The 21307-nt window shown below is 43.9% G+C and overlaps 1 protein-coding gene across 2 annotated transcripts in view; it reads left to right on the top strand.

Annotated features, from left to right (window-relative positions):
* The window catches only part of ME3 (malic enzyme 3), a 123732-nt gene that overhangs the window by 59877 nt on the left and 42548 nt on the right, over positions 1 to 21307 (top strand). For both annotated transcript variants that reach the window (XM_069879842.1, XM_069879850.1), the window contains exons 2-3: positions 10611 to 10744; positions 13131 to 13280. In XM_069879842.1, the coding sequence (XP_069735943.1) occupies positions 10611 to 10744; positions 13131 to 13280 (284 nt within the window). The remainder of the gene's footprint in view (positions 1 to 10610; positions 10745 to 13130; positions 13281 to 21307) is intronic.

Below are 21307 nucleotides of genomic sequence, written 5' to 3' on the forward strand. Positions count from 1 at the left end.
TGGAGGCAGGATTGGAAAAGGTCATACTTTTGTGTTACAGACATATATATATATATATATATATATGCATACATACAGCTTTAGCTACCTGTCAATGTTACAAAAGGTTTTGTGAAATACAGTTGTAGGAATGCTGAAGTAAAGAGAGAGGGATGAAAGCAAAAAATACTTAGTTCCTTGAGAGAAGAAATAAAATACCATCAGAGGGGTAAGTCTGTGGAAGGCTGAGAGGTGAGAAAAGAAGGCCCCAGGGAATCCTACAAAAAAGCTGGGGTGGGGCTCTTTATCAGGGTATGCAGGAATACAACAAGGGACAACAGTTTTAAGCTGGAAGAGGAGATATGTAGAAGAGATACCAGAAAGAAACTTTTTCCTGTGAGGGTGGTGAAGGACTGGAACAGGTTGCCCAGAGAAGTCATGGATGCCCCATTCCTAGAGGTGCTCAAGGCCAGGTTGGATGAGGCTTTGAGCACCCTGATGCAGTGGAAGGTGTCCCTGCCTGTGGCAGGGGGGTTGGAAATAAATGATCTTTAAGGTTCCTTCCATCCCAAACCATTCTGTGATTTTAAGATTCTAAAAATGTTGTTATGCTGCAGAGCACAGAGAAGCTAAGCTCTAAGGTAAGCTGCCAAATGAGGACAGCACAAATGTCTCCTCTTTCCTTCCAGAGGGAAGCTGGACACTGTCAAGAATACTGTACGTTTCTTAGCTGGTGTAGTGCAATAGCACTGGGCACCATGATGGGCAACTGTGTGCCTTGGCCCCGTACCCGATATTGTAGCTGCAGTATCTCTGTGGAGTTCCAGTATAAGCTGCCTGGGTTAAAATCTGTCAATGGCCTTGCAAGGCAGGTGAACTGCGGAAGCAATAAGTGGAAAACAAAAGCAGTGCAAATTACTCAGATGGGATATGGAGGCTCACACAGATTTCTTGTGGGATGCTCTGTGTTGACCTGTGTGTTTAGTTGTCTTCAAGTGGCAGTTATGTAATTGGAGGAGAGTTTAGTTGTGGTTTTTCTATTTGTTTTATTGAGATGGCAGACTTCCTATTTAGGGCCTTCTTTATTTCTCATATTCCTAATTTTTGAAGGAAAGCACTGTCTTTCTCCAGAATCTTTCATTTGAGGGGGTATCTGAATGTTTTGCGAGCATTTTGTATGACCTGTAGTGTTCTGAAGCAGGCATATGCATATGCAGGCACATGGAGCGTGTCCAGAGAAGGGCAACAGAGCTGGGGAAGGGTCTGGAACACTGAGGTTACAAGGCACAGCTGAGGGACCTGGGACCATTTAATTTGGAGAAGAAGAGGCTGATGGGAGACGTCATTGCTCTCTAAAGCTCCCTGAAAGCAGGCTGGAGCCAGGCAGTGGTTGGGCTCTTCTCTCAAGTAAAAAGTGGTAGGGCAAGAGGAAATGAGAGATGTAGAACTCATGTAAAGCCAGGGAAGGTTTATATTGGATATTAGGATATTATACCCTCTTTTACTTCTCTCTATCTGTCTAAGAAACCTGTCCAATTCACAAAGAAGCCATTGCAATTCATTCTAGTTCCCTCAAGAACGCCTTTATCAGGCCCACAGATCTGCCACATCACCTGGCCTCTTTTTCTTTCAACTGCTGTGTCCTCTTCCACTTGCAGAGAGAGTAACTAATCCAAAATAAATCTTGACATCGTCAGTTTCTTATTATGACCACTCTACAGAATGAGCAGCAAAGCATTAGAAGAAGCTGCCCAGGGAAGTGGTGGAGTCCCTCTAGGTCTTCAGAAAACATGTGGCCATAGCACTTAAGGACATGGTTTAGTAGGTATGGTGGTGTTGGGCTGATGACTGGACTAGATGATCTTAGACTTCTTTTCTAACCTCAATGATTCCATGATTCCGTGTTGCAACTCAGTACACATCTATCATAACTGTGCTTCAGAAGCCAAGCCTGCTTGTCCTGGTTTAGATAGCAATGAGCAGAGAGCATCTGGTACTGCTCAAGAAGCTGCTGCTGCCAGTTCCTTTCTACAGAGCTTTGGTAGAAGATGCATACAAATATATGTGAATGGTATAGTGAGAAATCAGCTCTGATAATGTCTGTCACAGAAGTACTGCCAGTTTTGTTCAGATTAAGCTCCTACCCAAGACGTCTTCTTGTGAAACATCTAGCTCTCTGCTTTAATCAGTGCTTTTCAGTGTTTCTCAACAAAATACAGCCATCAGCAATAATCCACGAACTCTAATCCAGCTCCAGCCTACATTCAGAGTGCTGGAGTGGCAATAGGAAATGAGGTAAGAATTGCAGAGAGACTCTTATCCTCTCAGCCCACGGTGTGGTGCAGCTGGTGTGCAAGCAATAAGCGCACGAGCCTCATTTTAGGTAATTTACTGAAAGTTCAAAAAGAATTTAGTGCTCTCTATAGCACTGAACCCAAATTATATGCAACCATGATTCACATGGCATGGGAGAAGTTTCCAGACATTGTAAAACTGGCTTTTAGAACTCTATTCTCTTAATATTTTGAATCACATTTAAACCTTAAAATCGCCTTGATCTTTGTTTTCAGACGTATTTCCTTGTCCAAATTGAGAATGAGAGCCAGTTTTCCCAGACTTAGGAATGCAAGCATTGTAAATTATACTGAATTCTCCCTGTCTACAGGAAACATCATATCTGGGAGAAATGTGTGTCTACAGCATCACAGGAACTGCCACGCTCAGTGAGAAATACTGGTTTTTGAGCTGGCAGAACTCCTGCAGAAACTGATTTTGTGCTGCTCCCCCTCCCCCTGAGGTGAAGGAATAGCATCCCCCAGCCAGATATCTGTGTGGACTACAAGCTTCTCGTTTCTGTCCCAAACTAGCTCATCTCACTCCCTATCTTGCATAAAAAGGTGTGGTAGTGTGGTAGGTGTGAAACGTGGAATTACACAAGGATGCTGAGAATTGTGCAGCAAAGACACCAGGATGTCTTCATTCTCCTGGGAGTCGGGAGAGCCAGTCCACTGGGATCTATGTACCAGGATTGTGGAATCATAGGATGGTTTGCGTTGAAGAGACCTTAAAGATCACCCAGTTCCAAACTCCCTGTCATGAACAGCGACACCTTCCACTGGATCAGGTTGATCAAAGCCTCATCCGACCTGGCCTTGAACACCTCCAGGGATGGAGGATATTTTTGATAGGGTGCTGGCAATTTGGGGTTCACCTCAGGAATCTGCCCACGCCTTTGGCTGTAGCAAAAACCTGAGTCATTGGAAGGCTGAAAGCAGGAATAAAGGCTGCAGGGAGACTTTATATCAGCCTCTCACTATTTGAAGGGGGCCTACAGGAAAGCTGGGAAGGGGCTCTTTATAAGGGAAAGCAATGATAGGACAAGGTTTTAAGCTGAAAGATGGGATGTTTAGATGAGACATCAGGAAGAATTTTTTTCCTGTGGGGGTGATGAGGCACTGGCACAGATTGCCTAGAGAAGTCATGGATGCCCCATCCCTGATGTCCTCATTACGGTTTGCTACCAAGTATTTTGTTATATACAGAGTCATAGAATCATAGAATAGTTAGGGTTGGAAGGGTCCTTAAAGATCATCTATTTCCAAGCCCCCTGCCATGGGCAGGGACATTCCACTAGGTCAGGTTACCCAAGACCCCATCCAACCTGGCCTTGAACACCTCCAGGGATGGGGCATCCACAACTTCCCTTGGCAACCTGTTCCAGTGTCTCACCACTCTCATGATAAAGAAATTCTTCCTAATGTCTAGCCTAAAATGCCTACATAAAGAGGCATTAGTACGTGTTTCGTGTTTTGAGCTCATCTGGGCACAATCTTTGACTCCATTGTTTGCCTGTACAAACACAGTGTTCCTCAGGAACTGAAACAAACATCAAGTTTAATTACATAATTAAGTATGTCTTGGAGGGCTTTTTTAGCATTCTCAGTCTCTGTGGGAGAGTAAAGAATGATATGAAAGGACTAGAAATTCATTATTATATCACTTTGCAACAAAGGGAGTGGCCAAGAGTGGAGGATTGTTCTACCAGTGACTTTGACCCCAGAAGAAGAGAAGAACCCTATCCCTGGAGGTGTTTGTCCCATCCGTTGAGATGTTCAGGGCCAGGCTAGGTGGGGCTTTGAGCAACCTGATCCAGTGGATGGTGTCCCTGCCCATGGCAGAGGTGTTGGAACTGGGTGATGCCTGAGATCCTTTCCATCCCAAACCATGCTATGATTCTGTGATTCTATGATTCAATTAAGAGTTTGTAAGTCACAGACAGCAAAAGGTTTGCCCAGCAGTAACTGCTGAGAAAGCATAGTGGGGAATCTTTCCAGGTTTCAGAGAAGACGCATTGAATGACATCTTCTGCAAGGCATCATTGCTGTGGGTTTTTAACAAGCACTCATGCATGCACTCATATAAATTAAAGGCAATAAAAAAGTACAAGACATTTAAAATGAGAAAATAAAGGATTGCCCCTCCAGTGTGCTTCCTTCCCTCTTCTTATGTAAATATCCCTGTATTCACTGCCTCTGAGGCTGCACCTCGAATCCTGTGTTTGGTTTTGGGACCCTTAGTACAAGAAGGACATTGAGGGTCTGGAATGCATCTGGAATGGGGAACAGAGCTAAGGAAGGGTCTGGAGCACAGGGGTTATGGGGAGTGGCTGAGGGACCTGGAGTTGTTTAGTCTGGAGAAAAGGAGACTGAGAGAAGCTCTCTGAAAGCGGTTTGTGGTGAGGCAGACGCTGGTCCTTTCTCCCAAGTAACAAGTGATAGGATGAGAGGAGGTGGACTCAAGCTGCTTCAGGGGAGGTTTAGATTGGATATTAGGAAAAAATTCTTTACTGAAAGTGTGGTGAAGCACTGGAAGAGGCTGTCTGGGGAAGTGATGGAATCCCCAGCCCTGGAGGTGTTCAAAAAACATGTAGTCATGGTATTTTGTGACATGGTGTAGTAGGCACAGTGGTGTTCGACCAACAGTTGGATTTGATGATCTTAGAGGTCTTTTCCAACCTTAATTGTTCTATGATTCTATGACTCTAAAATATTTTCAATACAGCTTTAATAGGGTGGGATAAAGCACAGGACAGGACCTCTGGCAGTCCATCCATGCCAGCAAGAGAAGTATAAGTTGCTGAGAAGGAGTCTTGTGAAGGGTGTCATGGAGAGCAATGGCCCGGGACTGTACAAGCTGCATGAACCCCTTGGTCTGGCCATCCCAGCCACCACACAGCCCTCCCACACACGAGAGCAAAGGGAGATGGAAAGACAAGAGAAAACATTCTCAAGCTGCATTAGGGGAGATTTAGATTGGATATTGGGAAAAATTTCTTTACCGAAAGTGGTGATGCCCTAGAAGAGGTTGCCCAGGGAAGTAGTGGAGTCACTATCCCCAGAGGGGTTCAAAAAATGTGTGGATCTGGCACTGCTGGACATGGCTTAGTAGGCATGGTGGTGTTAGGCTGATAGTTGCATTGAATGATCTTAGGAGTATTTTCCAACCTTAATGATTCCATGGTTCTATGCAGTGAGCCAAGGTTTTCCTCCCAGAATATGCTAAGCAGCGGGAGATGGTCTGAGTTGGAGTAGATTCTGTATGTTTGACACTAGGTAAGGCCTAATTCAGCCCCCGCTGCCTTAACAACAGTTTCCTGATAAACCAGGAACTACATTTTGCGTCTTTGCTCCCTGCTGCAGAAGTGATCTATACTGAGTAAGTTATAAGGCTGAGCCATTCGTGCATCCCTCTTGTTTTCATCTGTCCTTGAGTGAAACAACCCCTTCTCACTGCTGAAGAGCGCAGGCAGTGGTAAAACTAATTGTCATCTGTGAACTGGCTTCACCCTTCGGTTCCTGAAATAAGTGGCTTTTGTGGGCTTGAGCTGCAAAGAGGGAGCTGCCACATAGCAGACTTGGTGCTGTCAAAGATAAGAAAACAGAAGAACTTAGGATTGTTTGCAACAACCCCCTCTTGCTTAGCTCCTACATAGCATGAAGCCTTGTGGTCAGCTGATATTTTTGCCTTTGTTTTTTGGGTAGTGACATAGCCTTTGCCCTCTCCATGACAACTCATTTCCCACACATTTAAAAATGAATTGGAGCACCTGGCTTTAGCTCTGCAGGGCTGTGGCTTCACCATCTAATCATTAGACCTTTAAAGACCGGAAAAAAAGAGTGGTACAATATAGCTTTCAGGCAGTCTTAAAAAAAACCAATCCAAGCCTAAAAGCTTTAATCTTAAACATAGCAATACATCACTGAATTCCAGCTTTTCATCTAGGGCAGAATGTGTTTCCAAATTCATTTCACGCTGTGCTGTTTCAGTGAATATAACCACTTCACCCAGGGGTTCTGCTCCTAGACCTTCCGAGAAACTTCAGAGAACAGCCTTCAAAGCCAGACCAGGCAATTTCTTCTCTGCTTCCAGCCCTGATGCAGAGCCACTGTGTGGTGGACCAGCTTTGTGCTTAAAAGTGTTTTGGAGATTTAACTGGTTGTGAAGGCAGCAGGTTCCACATCACGTGTGGTTGCAGTCACTCCAGTAGCTGGTTTGGGTATGATTATTGCAAAAGCACAGTGAGCTAGAGATGACAGTATGCTAGTCTGACCATACTCACCCTGTTAACAGCACGACTTTGATTGTGTTTAAACAAACAGTTTAATCTGTTCTCACAATCCAAACACATGTGTCTATGTGCATAGATCTCAAATTGCTGAAAAATCAAGTCCCAAGTCTTGAGTTTGCCATGTCTTGAAACAATAGGTAGGCACTGGAGACAACCAGACTCCTGGCACTGTGCAGATGTCAACTAGCCTGAATATAAGCACCAAGCAGAGTTGTGGCCAACGTGCATGCATATCACTCCCAGCCCAAGTTACACAGACAAACTACTCTACAATACCATGCTCCCTTTTGACTGTTTTCAGTCTTAATTCCCAATACCACTTCAAGAGGTTTCATAGAATCATCGAATTATAGAATCATTAAGGTAGGAAAAGATATCTAAAATCATCAAGTCCAACCATCAGTCCAACACCACTGTGCCTACTAAACCATGTCTCGTAGTCCCATGGCCACAAGTGCTTTGAATACCTCAGGGATGGGGACTCCACCACTTCCCTGGGTAGCCTCTTCTAGTGCTTCACCACTCTTTCAGTAAAGAAATTCTCCTGCTATCCAATCTAAAACTCCCCTGGTGCAACTTGAGGCGTTTCCTCTCATCCTATTGCTTGTTACTTGGGAAAAGCACACCGCTGAACATTTTTCCACCTGGTGAGTCCCTCCTAAAAGGAGAAAAAAAATGCAGCGGGACTGAAAGGCAAGTCCCCAGGTATAGTGTTTCACCTTCATAGCAGCTGTAATCCCATCCTGTCTCTGATACTGCCCCTGGGTGAAGAGAAGCTGGATGCTCCAGGCCATACTGGGTTATAGATGTGATTTAGGCAGAGCCCATCCCACTAGCAAGTAAAAATTGGGGTTACTAGTGGCCATGTAGACAGCTGCTTCTGTGAGGTGTCATAGAATTATTGTGACTAGAAGTGAGCTGAAATACAGTTCTGGGTTTTTTTTTTTTCTTGTATTGGATGTCATAGAATCACAGAATCATAGAACAGTTTGGATTGGAAGGGACATTGGAGCCCATCCACTTCCACCCACTTTGTCATAGGCAGAGACAACTCCCACTGGATCAGGTTGCTCAAAGCCTCATCCAACCTGGCTTTGAACACATTTAGGGATGGGGCATCCACAATTTGTCTGGGCAACCAATGCCAGTCAGTGCCTCCTCACCAATTTTTTTTTTCTAATATCTTATCTAAATCTTCCCTCTTTCAGCTTAAAACCATTCCCCTCATCCTGTCAATGCACTCCCTAGTAAGTGTGATATTGATGCTTTTTCCTATTTTAATGAGGAGAAAATAACTGAAAGACCTTTTTTCCTGTTGAAAAAAATAATTCAAGAAGGTTTTTAGTGGTTGGGGCAAAAATGCCAGGGATGCTGCATTTCTGCCTTTTCTCTCCCTTTCTCCTTTAGAAGAGTAACCGCCAGTGGTTCTTTTATTTGCTGTTGTATGGGGTGAGCAGGTCTGAGATGCTGCTCAGCCAAGCTGTGATGTGACTCACGGTGGACAAGCAAGCTGAGTATTTAGTGCCAAATACTTCTGTCTCCTGTGATCTGTCTTCTATGGTACAGGAAGTAAATTGTTTGAAACCGTATCTTTTATTTTCCATTCATTGCAGATAAACATTGACCTTCACAGTAGCTGTATCTTCCCAGCCACAATGCAATATTGTCAGTGTAAAGCCAAATAGTGACAGAGAGCTGATGCCCAGTGTTGTTCTTAATCCAGTGTTTCAGAAGTCTCCAGCCTGAAGAATACAGATGGTTACAAGTTTTCTGATGAGAATATGTTGGTTTTTTTTTAAATTCGGAACTGGTGACTCACAGAAACTCAAACTTTATCTTGTGGGAACATACCAGTTCCGCTATGAAACTCATTTTGGGGGTAGGCTTCTCAGGTCCAGGAAGGAAATTTAGGTCAGAAATTCCAGGCACTTCAGAGAACCAGCCATGTCCTGGATACAACATTTACCAATGAGCACAGAGACCTTGATGCTTTTTCAGGGTTTGACAGCAAACCTTGACCTCCTGCTTCCCAGGCAACTGCTGACTCTTTGTCTGCTGGCTGGAAGACGAATGACTTCTCTCTGCTATGTTCTTGCATCAAAGACTGGGGAAGTACCTGGCTTTACCCTGATAAGGAAGAGAAAAGAACTATGAAAATGCTTGCAGGATAAAGACTGTTTTCTTGTTGAATGTCCTGAATATCTTTTCTACAATATATGTAGACTTTTATTCTTTTTAATTTGCACTAGCACGCAATTTAGTAATCGTAGAATCATAGAACCATAGAATGGTTTAGGTTGGAAGGGACTTTAAAGCCCATCTGATTCCAAACCCCCTGCCATGGGCAGGGACACCTTCCACTGGGTCACGTTGCTCAAAGCTTTATCCAACCTGGCCTTGAATACTTAATAAAAGAGGTGTCACACTGTGTACAAAACATGGATCTGGCAAATGAGAGAATCGGTTTCAGTCCTTCCTTCTATCCTTTTACAGATTCCTTGGTATCACTAATAGTTTGACAAACCTTTACACCAGCAGCCTCACCTCTGTCAAGTGAGTGGCTTTTGCAGTGGTCTATTCCCATGGCTGTATGTCCTCAGTGGCAGTTCCCAGGCTTACCAGCATCTGTAGAGCTGTCTGTGGTGGATCAGCAGCCAGGGGAGCTGCCCTGAGCTCAAATGACCTGGTTATTTTTAATCGAGGTGCTTCCTCTCGCTAATTCACCATGTGACTGCACACATGCTTGTGCTGGCACAACTGTTGGGATGGCACTGGGACAGGAACAAGCAGCAGGAGGTGAGGGAAGGCTGCCAAAACCAAGTTCATCGAGATATGTCCTCAGCTTTTTCTTATGCCATATTACTAAAAATTATTTGTCATAGAGAAACCCTAAATCCATGGAATAAAATAGCAATTTGACAGCTACATAGTCATAAAGCTACTCATTAAGATGTTTTCAAGCATTTGTCTGAGTGCTTGAGTAGATATGGTGCAATAATTACTGATTTTTAATATTTTACTGCCAGTTATTCATTAAGATCTGAATCAGTTGGTTCATTATGTGTAGAGTTTTCATTAGGATTTAAGCTCCCTAGATGCTTCTGAAAATGTTTCATTCTATCCTGCTGTCTAATCTGCTATCAGTGTAGCAGAAATCTTATTAATTAAGGACTAAGGCCTATTATAATCTTCTTCCCAGACTGCAGAATGCATTCACCATTCCTGTCCATCGCATCGAGTCCAGTGCAGGCTGCTGCTGGCTGTCTGGTGCGTCAGCCCCTGCATGCATGGGAGCAGAACATGCTCCATCTTCTACCCAGGAAGGATGAAGTTGTCCTGTAAGAGCAGGAATATCCCACATTTGCTCACGTTCGAGCTTCAGGTGCAGACCAGTGTCAGCTACTTAATAAGTCTTGTGCCATTCTATGTGCTTCTTGGATAAACATAAGAGATTTGGAATTGAGAAAGCATCCTACAAGTCAAATCTGGTTTCTGTGCTGGTAATGTGCCACTAATACATATTGTATCTGGTGGAAAACTAGGAAGTAACTGAAGCTGAGGAGTTGGATGTGCTATGATGAGTTGATGTGTTGGGTGTACAATTCAGTAACTAAACCTAAACCTGTATGTGATTTGAAAAGTATTGTGAGAGCTGGGCTTTCCGGAGGGCCACCGGAAGGCCCTGTAGGTGTGAGCTATGTAAGGAATGTAAGAGCATAAAGTGAAAGAAACTATAAGCATGTGTACACTGTAAGTTTATATACACTGTGGAGACCAACCAGATTTAAATGATGGAAGACTGTGAATCATCAAAGCTGTGCTGGTGCAAAGGACTTCTAATCCAGAAGCTGTAGCGTCTGGGTGGTCCTTGTCCACACTCTCTGCAGCCAAGAACTTCCTCCAGGGCCTCCAGGGCCGCATGCTGGTGCTTGCTTTCCTTTTGGTATCCTATCTGATAGTGCATATCCTGCCATTTCAACATGCCTTCCTCTTTTCTTCCCAGGGAATGGCTTTTACCCTTCAAGAGAGGCTGCAGCTGGGAATTCATGGTCTCCTTCCTCCTTGCTTCTTGAGCCAAGATGTTCAAGTCCTCCGTGTTATGAAAAACTATGAGAACAAATCTAACGATCTAGACAAGTACGTAAAAACCATCTTATTTCCTCCTTCTTCACCCTTTATTTCCAATTCTTTAAAGCCTTTGGGAAGACCTGAGGATCCTACTTCAAGGCACACAGATTTTCTTCAGAGTCGCTTTTTCACAACCATCCATATTCTCCAGCATCAGGAGTGTTAATTCTGGCCTGTGCACTGTCACCTCAGTTCATGTGCCATCACAGTTCCAAATTAGCACTGATACTGCTTTCTTCTGCCACCATGTTCTGGAAGGCTATGGCATTCTGCTGTTAATTCCCTGTACTTTGTGTGCAAGCAGTGAAAAGACTGTCCTTGCCCTGGAGCACTGTGGGTAGAGTGATCACAACAGCCAAACACCACCATGTCTACTAAATCATATCCCAAAGTGCCCCATCTACTCATTTTTGAATACCTTCAGGGATGATGATTCCGCCACTGCTCTGGACAGCCTCTTCCAATGCTTCACCACTCTTTGAGTAAAGAAATATTTCAAAATATCCAATCTAAACCTCCCCTGATGCAACTTGAGGACATTTCCTCTCATCCTATCACTTGTTACTTGGGAAAAAAGACCGACATCCACCTCACTAAAAGCTCCTATTAGGGAGCTGTAGAGAGCGATGTCTCCCCTCAGCCTCCTCTTCTTCAGTCTAAACAATACCAGTTCCATCAGTTGATCCTCATAAGACTTCTTCTCTCATCAACACATTCACTAAAATACTGACTGGAAAAACAGAAAGAACCTGCCAACTGGTAGGAAAAAAAATATAAAAGAGAAGCAATGATGTGTAATCACTAATCTTCCTTTTCCTGAGCTTGCATTGCATCTACTGTTGTTCATCAGGATTATTAATGAAAGGAGGTGTTTAGCTGGTGTCACAATAGATGGTAGGGTTTACATCTCTGTCCGTCTCAGTCATTACTGATCTGAGGACTGAGAGAGCAGGACTCTTCCCCTGTAGAGCAATTACATTGCGCTGGGTTTTCAGTGTCACAAATTCATGTGTCGATCTTGCAAATTGTATCTTATGGGCAGCGTGTCACCCCTTTTTGAAGCCACACTGCATGACTGGGCACAGAACACAAAAGAGAGTTCATCGTTATTATAGAATCATAGAATCATAAAATGGTTTGGGTTGGAAGCGACCTTAAAGACCATCCAGTTCTAATCCCCTGATGCAGGCAGGGACACCTTCCACTGGATCAGGTTGCTCAAAGCCGTATCCAACCTGGCCTTGAACACCTCCAGGGATGGGGCATCCACAACTTGTCTGGGCAACCTGTTAGTTATGGTCATCCAAGTTTCTCAGACAGGAAATAACTGGCAATCTCTCTTTACTTTTTGAGTTTTTCATTTTTCTGGCTTCAATTTGACGAATTCAATCTTACCTACTGAAACATTTCCAAGAAAGGAAAATCTTGGCACAAATGTAGCTTATTCAAAGTCACAAAGTGATGAAACAAACCTGGTGATGCATGTGTAATTCTGGACAACACTAAGAATACAAACTTGATTTAACATTTTAATTTTCAAAATTAATATTTCATCCAGGTTTGGGTTTTTTTCAAATATGAAATTTAAGAGTAATTAGGTAATTGAGGCTGGGGAACAATGGAGAGAGAGGTTTTGTGGAAATATTTTTGAAAGGAGACCTTATAGCAGCCTTCTAGTACTTTAAGCTGAGGAGGTGCTCTTTATCAGAGAGTATAGGGATAGAACAAGGGATATAGTTTTAAGCTGGAAGACACTAGATTTAAATGAGATATGAAGATGAAATTTTTTACTCTGAGGATGTGGAGGCACTAGAATATGTTGCCCAGAGAAGTCATGAATGCCCAGTCTCTGGAGGTGTTCAAAGCCAGGCTTTGAGCAACCTGATCCAGTGAAAGGTGTCCCTGCTCATGGCAGGATGTTTGAACTGGATGATCTTTAAGGTCCTTCCAACCCGAACTATTCTACTATTCTATCATTCTATGAAGTGCAATGCTTTGAAATTTGCCTATTAGTTTCTGCATATATGCAAATTTAATCTTATAGATTGCATAATAGATTTGATTAATAAAGATCATGTCCCTCTCTGTCCAAGATAGCCCTGAAGTCACTTTTGATCTTTTCCATTGCATTTGTTTTTAATGCAAATTCCAAAATCCTGAGGTTAGGCAGGTGTCTGACTTCCAGCACTACTGAGTCTTTTTAAGCTGCTGCTGAGGGTGGTGGAGCAGGTCAGGTCTTCTGGGAAACTTACTCCAAGTATCTGCTCACGATGTGGCACTGAGAAGTGTCAGGCTTGGGAGAACTGAGTACATCCTGAGTGAGTCAACTACTGCATTTTATGAGCCTGTCAAAATCCATAAATACTGAGTATATCTGTTTTATTTCACTTTTAAGGTATATTGTTCTTATGACATTGCAAGACAGGAACGAGAAGCTGTTTTATCGAGTGCTGACCTCTGACATCGAAAGATTCATGCCCATCGTCTACACGCCAACAGTTGGCCTTGCTTGCCAGCAGTATGGTTTTGCTTTCAGGAGACCACGGTGAGTGAAAAGGCTGTTCTTGCCACTTTTCTTAATTCCATGTGAATATCTCTTTTGTATCAACAATCCATCGTTATGTGGGCAGCCCAATACATCTAGAACTTGATCCCTCATCAGAAGATGGACCAGTTTCATGTGTGTACATTTGAGGATTAGCTGGCAGTTGAGAATAGCCCTGCCTTCTTCCTATAAACAGAAAACAGAGTGGTTTTGTTCTCAAACAGTACTGTACAGTGTGTACAACTGAGCTCCAAACTGAACTTACGGCTGCACCGCATCTGCTCTCTCTGGAGCACTGAGAGCCTTCTGCTGTGCTGCTGTTTGAGTAACTGTTGGATTTTGGATACATTGTGCTGTTTTTGAACTTTTGTTTACGCTTCCACTAATCATCCCACAAGAATCATTTTCATAGGAGACGGTGCTCTGCATCACTGCCTTCCTCACCGCTCAGAACAGCTACTGTGTAAATTCATGCAACATTAAACACAGTGTACCGTGCCAGAAGGCCCTGTTCTGCATAACTCTATTTAGCGATTAATGTTTAGATAAAGCCCTCAGTAGCATTCTGTAATATATTTTAGCCCTCACTTGAAAATTCAGTGTTAAGGTTCAGTTTTCTCAGCAAGATTTTGGGTTTTGTCCTTGAAGTGCACCAGTGGGCAGATAAACTTTTTCGCTTTCATTATAGGAATACGCAAAATAAAGGAATGGAATAGTACCACTTGAAAAGCATTTCACAAGCATGAGGTTTAACTGCAGTTTCAGCTGAGAGTAGTGTGATAGGTGGGAAAACTGAGGCAAGTATTACGGAGTTGCTCAAGTTCACCAGGAGAGCCAGAGTCAGGCCTTGAAGATGTAAGGGCTGTGTAGACAGATCATAGAATCATAGAATCATTAAGACTGGAAAAATACACCAATATCATCCAGTCCAACCATCAGCCCAACACCACTGTGCCCACTAAACCAGCTCCCAGAGTGTCACGGCTTCAAGTTTTTGAACCCTCCTGGGATGGTGACTCCATCACTGCCCTGGACAGCCTCTTCCAGGGCTTCACCACTCTTTCAGTAAAGAAATTTTTCTAGATATCCAATCTAGAACTACCTAATCACAACTTGAGGCCATTTCGTCTCATCTTATCACTTGTTACTTGGGAGAAGAGACCGACACTTATCTGGCTCCAACCTCCTTTCCAGGAGCTGCACAGAGCTCTGAGGTTTCTGCTTAGCCTCCTCCAGACTGAACAACCTTAGGTCCTTCAGCCGCTCCTCATAACCCTTGTGCTTCAGACCCTTCACCAGCTTTGTTGCCCTTCCCTGGACACACTTCTGCACTTTCTTGTACTGAGAGGCCCAAATAAGCTATTCAGATTATGAATAACAGATTATGGATAAATTATCTTGGCAAACATGCTCACATCCCAGAGGAGAAGGTCCTGGGAGTGTTGGTTGACAGCCAACTGAACATGAGCCAGCAGTGTGCCCAGGTGGCCAAGAAGGCCAATGGCATCTTGGCTTGTATCAGAAACGGCGTGGCCAGCAGGTCCAGGGAGGTTATTCTCCCTCTGTACTCGGCACTGGTGAGACCGCTCCTCGAATCCTGTGTTCAGTTCTGGGCCCCTCACCACAAGAAGGATGTTGAGGCTCTGAAGCTTGTCCAGAGAAGAACAACGAGGCTGGTGAAGGGGCTGGAGAACAAGTCTTACGAGGAGTGGCTGAGGGAGCTGGGGTTGTTTAGCCTTGAGAAGAGGAGGCTGAGGGGAAACCTTATTGCTCTCTACAATTACCTGTGAGGAGGTTGTAGAGAGGAGGGAGCTGGTCTCTTCTCCCAAGTGACAGGAGACAGGACAAGGGGGAATGGCCTCAAGCTCTGCCATGGGAGGTTCAGGGTGGACATCAGAAAAAAAAATTTCATGAAAAGGGTCATTGAGCACTGGAACAGGCTGCCCAGGGAGGTGGTTGAGTCCCTATCCCTGCTGGTTCTTAGCTAATCAAGATTCACAGCAGCACTTGTTGCTGCATGGCTGCTGGATCTCTGCCTTCAGTCTGCCTTTCATAGAATCGTAGAATCATAGAATAATTTGAGTTGGAAGGCAGCTTAAAGCTCATGTAGTTCCAACCCCCTGCCATGGGCGGGCACACTTTCCACTGGATCAGGTTGCTCAAAGCCTTGCAAGAGGTTAAAACAATGTTAGAGAGCTTTGCATCAGCTTCCAGACCTGTTGTTACCCTGGGGAAAGCAGGGATGTCTTGTACAATGGACTCTTTCTGTAGTTGTGGCTGTCGGAAATTTCCCCTTGTCATAATTCACTTCTTTCTGATGTTTTAAAGCACTTGGTACAAACACCTATTCTCATAGTGTAACAGTTTTGCTGCTGAACTTGGGCTTGAAGCTTTTCTATATTCCAGCCCATGCCTTCTGCAGGAAAGGGCAAACTATCATGCCCTTAGTACGCAGAATTTCCTGAAGATGAAGAGTGAATTTCAGCCTAGCCTCAGATTTGGTTCTAGCAAAAGGGTGGTTTTGTTGCAGAAAGAAGGGAGCTATTATATCATAGAAAGTGATGAGATTAAAATGAGAAGCATTCATATGTGCTTTTTTGGTCAATCTAACTCTTATTGTCTTGCACTATGTTTTTTCTCTCCTGGAGCATATAATGTACATCAGGATGGGAAGGGGCAACTCTTCATGGGATGACTTTCTGCAGGAACAATTCTCTGCAAAAAGCCATTAGAGTTAGGCTTAGGCTTAAGCTTAGGGTTAGGGTTAGAGTTGTCCTTACATGGAATTGTCCCCTCAGAGAGTTGTCCTGTATAAAGCTGGCTGTGTCGAGTTGGCTGCAAAGAGTTGTCCTAGACCCACATCAGGAGCTGGCTTGCAAGACACAGTTCAGAGTAGGGCGCCAACACTTTTCTGCTAAAATCATTGGGTCTTGCAGAATTAGGGAGCTCAGGAATTAAGATCTAAGTTTGAATTTCTAGCTGTTCCCATGTTTGTTATCCTAAGCTGCACTGACAGTCTGGAAAGGTGATTCTTCTAACCTAGTTTTATTTGTGTCAGAAGGTTTTTAAAACAAAATGACACCTACATAAATATATCTCACCATTTTTTTAAGGAGGACATGGCACCTAGAAATAGAGAGGATGTGTAAGAACTATAGAAACATGGAATGGTTTGAGTGGGAAGGGCCCTTTAAAGGTCAGCTACTCCAACCCTCCTGCCATGGATAGGGACATCTTCAGCCAGATCAGGTTGCTCAGAGCCCCATCCCTCTGGCCTTGAACACCTCCAGGGATGGGGCATTTCTAATCTCTTGGGGCAACCTGTTCCAGTGCCTCACCACCGCCCCTGTAAAAAAAAATTCTTCTTTATATCCAGTCTGAATCTCCCTTCTTTTAGTTTAAAACTGTTATCCCTTGTCCTATTGCTACAAGCCCCACTAAAAACTCCATCCTCAACTTTATTTAGCGGCCCCCTTTAAGTATTGAAAGGCCACTGTAAGGTCTTCACAGAGCCTCCTATTCTCCAGGATGAACAACTCCAAGCCATTTGGTTTTTTTCACTGTCACAGGAAGCCTTATATAATCCTGCTCATTAGCTGTTTATTTTTTATGTTAAATCTGCAATAAAGCTACCCTACAGATCCTGTTCTCATACTTAACTCTCATATAAATAGAAAGCTTTATTTCCTCTAATATATAACCTAAATGATCTTTGCCAAGGTCATCCTCTCTACAGTAGACTTTTCAGGGTAAAAAACTGGGATCATGCTCAGCCTGGTGTTTTTCTTGCCTGTAGTGGTTGCTCTTCTGTCCAGGCTGTCCCACTCTGGAGTCTCCTGTTTGGCTGCATTTCTCCTGATGTGCACCACAGAAGAGCAAGCACCACTTCACCATGGAGGGTTGGCAGTGCCGAGGAGACCGGAGTAGTTAGATTTCAGCTTTTGTGAACACATCCCAGTATATTTTCACCTTTTGTGGCATTACCTGAGTAGTCTGGTCACTGTAATTCATTTTGTCATCTTCTCCCTGGGAATCTTTTCTTTGATTTAATTCCCACACAACGCCCCCCAGATATACGTCACTCTAAAATTGTCGTTAGCATTTCTCCTCACTCCATGTCCCGCTGGGAACTCTGTCCTGTTGCTTTTAGTTGATCTCTCTAGTGAGTCAAAGTCTTTCTAAACCTGTCCTCAGGGGTGCCACACCTCCCAGCCCATCTGGGCAATGAGGAGCTAGTTTCAGTGTTTGCTACAATTACCTTTTCATCCAGTTACATTCAGTGCTCTTATCAGGCCGGAGAGATGAGATCTCTCAGTTTAAAAGCATCTGATGGTGCTCCAACACAGATGGATGTGCAAATATTGCAAAGCTTATGGTTAGGAGAGAAGTCAAGTCTATGGAATATTATACAGTCTTTCTGTGACCAAAGCAGCAGCAATTAGTGACCTGGGGACACAATGAACTTCTTGCCTGTGTTGAGACCTTTCTTAGCCCCATTAGTGCTTGGCATTATATTTGAAAGTTGAGCCTGGAAAGATTAAAGCGCAAATAACTTGCTTACAAAGCAACTCTTGTACAAGAGCATCTGAAAATAGTCCTATGATGTCCAGCAGGGCTTCTCTCATGCGAATGCATTTATCAGTGTTTGCATGGTTGCAGATTTTGTTTGCCAGATATTGCTGTCATCATAATTGCAGAGCACAGTGCTTCTACCATTCCTGGTCACTATGTACAAATCCTTAGTGTGGACTTTTTACCTGAACTTCTGTGGGGCTGATGTCACAGAAGCATAGAACAGTTTGGGTTGGAAGGCACCTTAAAGATCATCCAGTTCCAGTCCCCCTGCCATGGGCAGAGACACTTTGCACTGGATCAGGTTGTTCAAAGCCCCATCCAGCCTGGCTTTGAACATCTCCAGGGATGAGGCCTCCATGACTTCTTTGGGCAACCTGTGCCAGTGCCTCACCATCCTCACTGGACAAAATTTCTTCCTAATATTTCATCTAAATCTTCCCTTTTTCAGCTTAAAAACGTTCACCTCATCCTATCTATACACTTCTTCATAAAGAGCCCCTCCCTAGCTTACCTGTAGGACCGTTTTCAGTACTGGAAGGCTGCCGTAAGGTCTCCCAAGAGCCTTCTCTTCAATAGTCTGAGCAATTCCAACTCTCTCAGCCTGTCTGTATGGGAGGTGCTCCAGCCATTGGGTCATCTTTGTGGCTTCCTCTGGACTCACTCCACTCCTTCTCATGTCCTTCCCATACTGAGGACTCCAGAAATGAGCACAGGACTCCAGGTAGAGGTCTCATGAGAGTGGAGTAGAATCACCTCCCTCAGCTTGCTGGTCAAACTTCTTTGGGTGCAACCCAGGATGCTGTTGGCTTTCTGGGCTGCGGGCACACATTGCAGGCTCAGGTTAGCTTCTCATCCATTGAAAGTATGCAGGAGTCAGCTGCTCTGCCGAGGCTTTTCGCATTCCCTGAGAGAAAATCTGGAACATGTTGGTGAGTCACTATTGAAGAAAGCTATGGGGACAGAAGAAACTTGCAGAAGTTCAACTCTTCTTTTCTGGAGACGTAAATACCCTTGAGGACAGGTTACAGAACATTGTGAAATGTATTATGGTGAAGCTGAACCTGGGGAATGAAAGCTGACAGATGCAGATGTGCAAAAATTGTGAAGGAATGATGATCTGTGTCTCTGATACAAAATGAGCAAGTGAAATATCAGACACTCTAGAGAAATGTCTTGTCAACAGATCTGCTTCTACTGAGGTGCCTTTTTTTTAATGGTGTTGCACGGTCTGAGCAGTGGGAGAGAAAGTTCCCTGCCACTTCTGGACACTATACCCAAACCAAATGGAAATTGGAACAAAGGTTTAAATCCCATAGACTTGTCCCTAACCACAGAACTGTCTGCACTTCCTCTTCTATGGATCAGTGGAAACAAAAAGTGAGTGGGAAGACTAAGTTTTGGATTATCATCCTGAAAATTGTACTTTGAAACCCCTTTTGGCAATCTCCTTCTGGTAAAAGCAGTGGTTGTCATAAATCCTCTTGTTGCTGCCAGCCTGTTTCATCCTTCGTCCAGAAGCAGCTGAAGTCAGTGTCAAAGAAGATGAATATGATTAATGATCGGTGTTTAGATAATATCACCACAAGGAGAATGCTCCCTAACTGGCTCTGTAGAAAGTGTCATGGAGATAGCATGTAGTCAGGAAATCCTGAAGAAGTTGGCAGAAGAATCATGGAATCATAGAATTATACAATGCTTTCGTTCAGAAGGGACCTTTACTGGTCATCTAGTCCAATTCCCCTGCCATGGGCAGGGACACCTCCCACTGGATTGGGTTGCTCAAAGCCCCATCCAACTTGATCTTAAATGTTACAAGGGATGGGGCCTCCTCTACCTCCCTGGACAACATGTTTCATCACCCTCCTTGTAAAAAGATTTCTTCTTTATATCTAACTAAGTCTACCCTCTCTTAGTTTAAAACCATTATTCCTTGTCCTGTCACAACAAGCCTACTGAAAAGTCTGTCCACATCTTTCCTGCAGGCACCTTTAAGTACTGGGAGGCTGCTGTAAGGTCTCCCAGGAGTCTTTTCTTCTGCAGGCAGAACACGCTCAACTCTCAGCCTGTCCTCACATGAGAGGTGCCCCAGTCCTCTGATCATCTTTGTGGCCCTCCTCTGGACCGATTGCAACAGCTCCATGTCCTTCTACCCTATAGATGGGAAATAGTCCATGTTATGGAATGAGAAGACCATGGCCGGAGTGGGTGAAGAGAAAGCTGTTGGCACAGAGGAAGCCCTGGGCTGCTAAGAATAGCACAGCCTTTCTGAAAACTTCCTCTGAGAGGTAGCAAATTAGTTCAAGGATTCTTACTGCTCCTTTTGTGCTGACTCCAATTTTCCAGTCATATCTTTTCAGTCTGCTGTACCCCAATCCTTGTGCTTTCTCTGTTCCCCATTTGGTTAAGTGGTACTCAAGATGGGAGAGGAGCACAGATTTGTCTCTGGGCATATGAAGAGTAGAGCTGGTGGATCAGCTGTGATTTGAGGTCCTGTGAAGTTGGGGGAATATGATGGGCACTGTTGGGACTGTGAGGTTGTGCCAGGGTTATTAAATTGGAGTGGGAATAAAAAAGATCTTACATCTCTTTTTTTTCATTAGAAAAACAGTCAGTGCTCCTCCGTCTGTATCTCCAGTCTTTTCTCTCTCTCTCCCTTAATTTTCCTGAGCAGCCAGGGGAGATTCAGGCTGGACATTAGGAAAAAATTTTTCACGGAAAGGGTCATTGAGCACTGGAACAGGCTGCCCAGGGACGTGGTTGAATCACCTTCCCTGGAGGTGTTTAAGGGACGGGTGGATGAGGTGCTGAGGGTCATGGTTTAGTATTTGATAGGAATGGTTGGACTCGATGATCCGATAGGTCTTTTCCAACCTGGTGATTCTATGATAATCTATGTGCAATGGCTCTAACACTCAAGAGAAACTTCTATGTGCATGAGGCTAAATCTCAGCCCTGCTTAAGTTAACGGCAAAGTCTCACATCATTTTATGGAAGTCAGGCTTTTGCCTGCTGTCAGAGGTGATTTGAATATAAGTCTGTTGAGACTCTCTTATTTAATAGGAGAAGTTCAAAGGAAGAGGTGGAGTTGGCCAAAAGAAAAGTTGCCCTGGTGAAGGAAATTCAATAGGATGTGTTCACCTTTAGTTTGTCATAGATCTATGCTACTGCCACAAGGAACAACCCCACCTTAAACAAAAAAAGGTGAAAGAACGAGAAATATTTAGAATAGTGAATACCCGGATGTAAATTGGAGGGGAAATAACATGGGCTATCATAAAAACCTTGGACTGCAATACCCATTGGACTGTAGGACAACCTTATCTGCTAATAACAGGGCATCCATTTCTGAAAGAGACGAGAAGAGACGAGAAGAGAAAGAAGAGATGAGAAAGAAGAGACGAGAAGAGAAAGATGAGATGAGACGAGAAGAGAAAGAAGAGATGAGAAAGAAG

The sequence above is a fragment of the Phaenicophaeus curvirostris genome, chromosome 1 (assembly GCF_032191515.1).
Source record: "Phaenicophaeus curvirostris isolate KB17595 chromosome 1, BPBGC_Pcur_1.0, whole genome shotgun sequence".
Taxonomy (NCBI): Eukaryota; Metazoa; Chordata; class Aves; order Cuculiformes; family Cuculidae; genus Phaenicophaeus; species Phaenicophaeus curvirostris.